General features: G+C 45.4%; 1 protein-coding gene across 1 annotated transcript; it reads left to right on the top strand.

Moving 5' to 3' along the window:
* Positions 1-4,228: 4,228 nt before the first annotated feature.
* LOC307118631 (trace amine-associated receptor 13c-like) lies at positions 4,229-5,203 on the top strand (the record flags this gene model as incomplete). The annotated part of the gene is made up of 1 exon (XM_079804315.1): positions 4,229-5,203. One exon carries the CDS (start codon positions 4,229-4,231, stop codon positions 5,201-5,203), a length of 975 nt encoding a protein of 324 aa, XP_079660441.1.
* Between the last annotated feature and the right edge of the window lie 229 nt (positions 5,204-5,432).

The raw sequence follows: 5,432 nt of genomic DNA, 5'->3' as shown, positions 1-5,432 counted from the left end.
TCCCTGGCCTATTCCTCTGAGACCGGACCTCCTTACTCAGAGACGGGGCACCCTATGGCACCCGCGTCCCGACCTCTGGAACCTCCACGTGTGGCTCCTAGACGGGACGCGGCAGGTTTGAGTGGCCTACCACCTACGGTGGTCGCCACCATCACTTCCGCTAGGGCAGAGTCCACTCGGCATGCCTATGCGTTGAAGTGGAGCCTCTTCGTCAACTGGTGCTCTTCCCGCCAAGAAGACCCCTGAAAATGCCCGATCGGGTCTGTGATTGAGTTTCTCCAAGAGGGGCTGGAGCGAAGGCTGTCTCCCTCCACCCTCAAAGTATATGTGGCCGCAATATCTGCCCACCACCATCTCTTGGAGAGCAAAAAGGTAAGTCAGCACGACCTGGTCATCAGGTTCCTGAGGGGAGCCAGGAGACTGAATCCTCCTCGCTCTCCTCTCGTACCCTCTTGGGACCTCGCAGTAGTGTTAACTGCTCTGCAGAGACCTCCCTTTGAGCCTTTGCGGTTGGTTGATATTAAGTTCCTGTCTATGAAGACGGCTCTGCTGACCGCATTGGCCTCAGTTAAGAGGGTCGGGGACCTGCAGGCATTTTCGGTTGACAAAGCGTGCCTGGAATTCGGGCCGGCTAACTCTCACGTGATCCTGAGACCCCGGCCTGGATATGTGCCCAAGGTTCCCACCACTCCGTTTAAGGACCAGGTGGTGAACCTGCAAGCGCTGCCTTTGGAGGAGGCAGACCCAGCCTTGGCATTGCTCTGTCCAGTACGCGCCCTCCGCGCCTACGTAGACATGACGCAGTGTTTCAGGACCTCAGACCAGCTCTTTGTCTGTTATGGTGGAGAGCGGAAGGGAAGTGCTCTCTCAAAGCAAAGGCTGTCTCACTGGATAGTGGACACCATTGCTTTGGCTCACCAGCAGCAAGGTCGACCATGTCCCCTTGGTGTGAAGGCACACTCCACCCGGAGTGTGGCCTCCTCTTGGGCTCTAGCGCATGGCGCCTCGCTAGCAGACATCTGCAGAGCTGCAGGCTGGGCGACACCCAACACATTCGCCAGATTCTACAATCTCCGAGTGGAGCCAGTGTCCGACTATGTACTCGCCCCCCCGAGGGGGCGGTGATGGGCCAGGCTCAGGTGTCTTCGCTTGCTCGCCACTCCACTCCACGGACTGGATACGTGCGATATTTCCTCAGGTGAGCTCCCCGAGAGTCCTGAGCTCCTCCAGCACTGTCGACGCCGACATCAGTTCTGTCTGCCCTTTCGAGCCCAGACCCTCATGTCCGGCCAGGTGCCCCATGTGCATGGTTCCCTCCGGCGACCCCCACATGTGTATTTCACCGTAAGTCTCCGCAGTGAGCGGGTTTCTTCCCTTGGCGTGTCCCCGCCACCCCTAGGGTTAAAAATCCACCTTCGGCTGGTACCCTAGAGATCTTCCATATGCAGCCCTTAGCGGGTCATATGTGTCTCTTAAGTCCTCCCCACCGGTAGGCATTTTGGCATTCCCTCACTGGGATATGCTTCCCAGTGTACCTTGGTATTCCTGTGTTAAGTGGGAGTCCTTCGTCCGTATTAGTCTTACGACAGGGTACTCACACTTACGCAGGGCGCTGGAAGACAGCTGAGTGGCGGGATTATATTGGGACCCCCATTCGTTAGTCACTAACGTAACGTCGTAGTGACTGAACGAAAGGGAACGTCTCGGTTACGGATGTAACCCTCGTTCCCTGAGGAGGGAACGGAGACATAACGTCCCCTTGCCACATCAGCTGTGCTACCTGGAACGCAGGAGTTCAGTCTTGGCTCCTCAAGCAGGTAACATAATGCGATATTGCCTCGTACTTCCTTATATACTCACGCAGTGAGGCGGAGTTACGTATGCAAATTCCGCATGCCCCATGGCATTGGCACGCCATTGGGCGTTTTCTCTAAACTCGAAGTTGATAGGCTTCTAAGCGAAACCCCCATTCGTTAGTCACTAACGTTACGTCTCCGTTCCCTCCTCAGGGAACGAGGGTTACATCCGTAACTGAGACGTTTTTATTGGTCACGTATACACTGCAAATAAATTCGGTTGTCAAGTCACCTTTTAGTGCTTAATCCTGTTTTGTACACACAATTCAGTAATTTACGGGAGTGAGAACCACATTCTACAACCAAATTAACTCCCGGAAAATGCAGGTATTAGAAATGTTTCTCTCTTCTTTATGTGCACTGCAAGAAATCACAGGGAAAACTGTATGAGACTTGAGTCATTCATGTTGCCAAATCTTGCTAGAAAACAGCAAAGAACAAGCCCAAAATAAACCTAAATAAATCCAAATGCTTTATGCTTAAAATAAGACCAAATTATCCAACACATTAGTGTTTGGTTAACATAGCCCAGTTATCCCCTACTGGTATGCTGTTACTCGATTTTTAAAAATAAATTTTTTAATAATTTTTAATTTTACAGCTTCAATAACTGTAGTCTAGTTATTTGCTCGTAGCTACAGCAGTGCATTTCATGGTGAACACATGGTGATAAACTAGATGAACAGATGTGATGATGATGTTGTGTGTCCATATGGAATCCTGGGACATCCTGGTGACGACCCTGTCCCTTCCACTTCGTAGGGGCAGGTGACAGCAAGATGGCAGAATTGTTCTGTATAATAAAAATAAAAGGTAAAAACAGACTTTAATTCTGTTTGTTCGATGGAGATGCTTGGTGGATGGTACTCTTTTTGTGGTGCGGGCTGATGCAGAACTTCAGTCTTCTTTAAGATCTGAGCAGTTTTTGCAAAACAGTACGTGATTCTCTGTGTGAGCAAGGAGGGCGGCATCGTCAGCAAACAGCAGCTCCCGGATCAGTAGCTCCATGGTCTTTGTCACCATTTGCACTTTGTTATGGTCATAGGCACTACACTGCACTACACTGCACTAACACTGCACAATAAACTCTGCACACTGCACACAAAACAACACAGTAACAATTCTTAACTTTTCCCACCCCAGACTGTTCTGTTGCAGTTAGCTTTATTACTTTCCCTCCACCATAAGTTCTGCACTCAACACAGCATCACTTTTCTTGTTCATAATGTCACTATCCAAAAAATGTATAAATAATTAATTAACAGTGTGTCTGACAGTTGTCTTTGTGCAACCATCACTAATGATGATGATGATGAGCAGTCGTGATTACAAGCTCATTGCATTCAAGTTTCAAAATGTGAGGCCGTTCATCTGTGTTCACGTGAAGGCAGCACAGCTGGGACAATGATTAGTGTCCATGGGAACTGATGAGTGGTGGGAAACTCAAACAAAGGAAAACATGACTAATGAAAACAAACTAAAAGTCCATGAAAACGAAACTAAGGCCCAGTTTCACTTCAGAAAGTTTGCACTTTCTGTCTTGTGGACTTACAATGGCCGCTGCGTGCGCGTGTCCGTTAAGTCAAGAGTGACCACAGAGTGTCCCACTTGTCATTTTAGGTCTCAGAAGGGTGCTCGCGAGCGCCCCCTTTGAGGTCGATATGCGCCCTCGATGCAAACTTCTGGCGAGCCCGCACTGGTGCCGGTTACTGCTACAGCGGACTTCTTCCCGGCAGTCATTACGTCCAAGCGGCATTACGTCGCGAAAGTGCGGACTCAAAGGAAGGCCGTGAGGGTTTAGGGTGCCATTTGGGACAGGGCCTAAGAACCAACACAACTGATTAAGTGTAACAGGTTTATTATAGACATGATCAAAAATAAATGTTTTAGCTTTGGATTAAAAACATGATGATGAAATTGTTCCAATAACTACTGGGAAGAATGTTCCACAGTTTAAGACAAAAACAAAACAAAAAACACATGATCACCCAGTCTTTAGTCAATATACATTGGGACCAATTTAAGTATTTGATCCAAAGACCTTAGATGTTTTACAGGTGTATTTATATTCAGAAGGTCAAAAAGATAAGAACGGATAAGAATGTGGGAGCCTTGCACATTCACAATATTATACACATCATACAATTCCCCGTTGCATGCTTTGAATATTTAAATAGTAGGTGGGATTAGTGCAGTATAATCAAACCTGTCCCTGTTTTCTGTACATTTAAATTGGAGTCGAACCCGTAAAGGAAGGCACAAAGTGACCGCTTGAACATTGTACCACAGTTTCAAAGAGGTCTTTTGGGGTGCACATGGCCAGGCTACATATGAGGATATAATAAATTGTGGAAATGCTTGACACAAGGATCATGGAGGACAACCACCAAGAAATGCAGTATTGTTTTCCAGACAACAATTTATCATGTTTCAAAGATATCAAACCTGGAGTGGAGTATGTTGTTTTGTATGTTTTCATTTCTTTATTGTCAGTGTTCACTGTGTTTCTGAACCTGCTGGTGATCATCTCCATCTCTCACTTCAAGCAGCTCCACACTCCGACCAACCTGCTCATTCTCTCTCTGGCTGTGGCCGACCTGATTGTGGGACTGATTGTTATACCATTTATGGGCATCAGATATATAGAATCATGCTGGTACTTTGGAGAGACATTTTGTTCTTTATTTTTATTCATTATTTTTATGGTTGTTACGGCATCTCTTGGTAATTTATTTTTTATATCTGTAGATCGTTACATTGCTGTTAGTGACCCTTTGAGATACACAGTAAGGGTCACAATTGGTAACGTTGTGTTTTGCATTATTATAAACTGGCTGTGTTGTGGCATATATTCTGTCATTATATTACACAATACTATGTTTTACCCAGAGGCACATGACAGGTGTTATGGAAACTGTACTGTTTCTTTTAAGTTTGAACATTTTGTCACAGATCTTATTGTCACTTTTGTTGCTCCTTCTTCAGTAATCATGTCTGTGTATGTGAAAATCTTTTGTGTTGCAAAGCATCAGGCCAAGGTTGTAAATTCTGTCGCAGGTGTCAGCAGGTCACAAAGAAAGGCAAGAAAAACTCTGGGGATTGTTGTCGCAGTTTTTTTTATGTGTTGGATACCGTATTACATAGTCATCCTTATTGAAGGAAATGAGTCAACAGAATCAGTTGAACTTAATGTAACATGCTGGATTGTGTACACAAATTCCTGTATGAATCCACTTATCTATGCACTGTTTTATAAATGGTTTAGAATAACAGCTAAACACATTGTGACTCTAAAAATACTGAATCCATCATCAGAATACTTCAGTCTTTTCCCGGAGGATAAATGATCAATTTATATTTTTTAAAGAGTTTTGCTTGAAGAGTCACTGATCTCATATATTCCTTTCTGTTTCCTTGTATAGTGATTATTACTTTGTATTTGAGGATTTCTTTATGTTGTACATCAGCAGATGAAAGTTATAAACTCTGAGCAAGGATGATAAATGTGTAATAGGAGGTTCAATAAGGAAGAAATGTGAGAGCAAATCAGCTCTGGCATTAGGAATAAATAGGACA

The sequence above is a fragment of the Gobio gobio genome (assembly GCF_949357685.1).
Source record: "Gobio gobio genome assembly, chromosome: 22".
NCBI lineage: Eukaryota > Metazoa > Chordata > Actinopteri > Cypriniformes > Gobionidae > Gobio > Gobio gobio.
The sequence above is the reverse complement of the archived record's forward strand: the minus strand, read 5'-3'. Positions and strand labels throughout refer to the sequence as shown.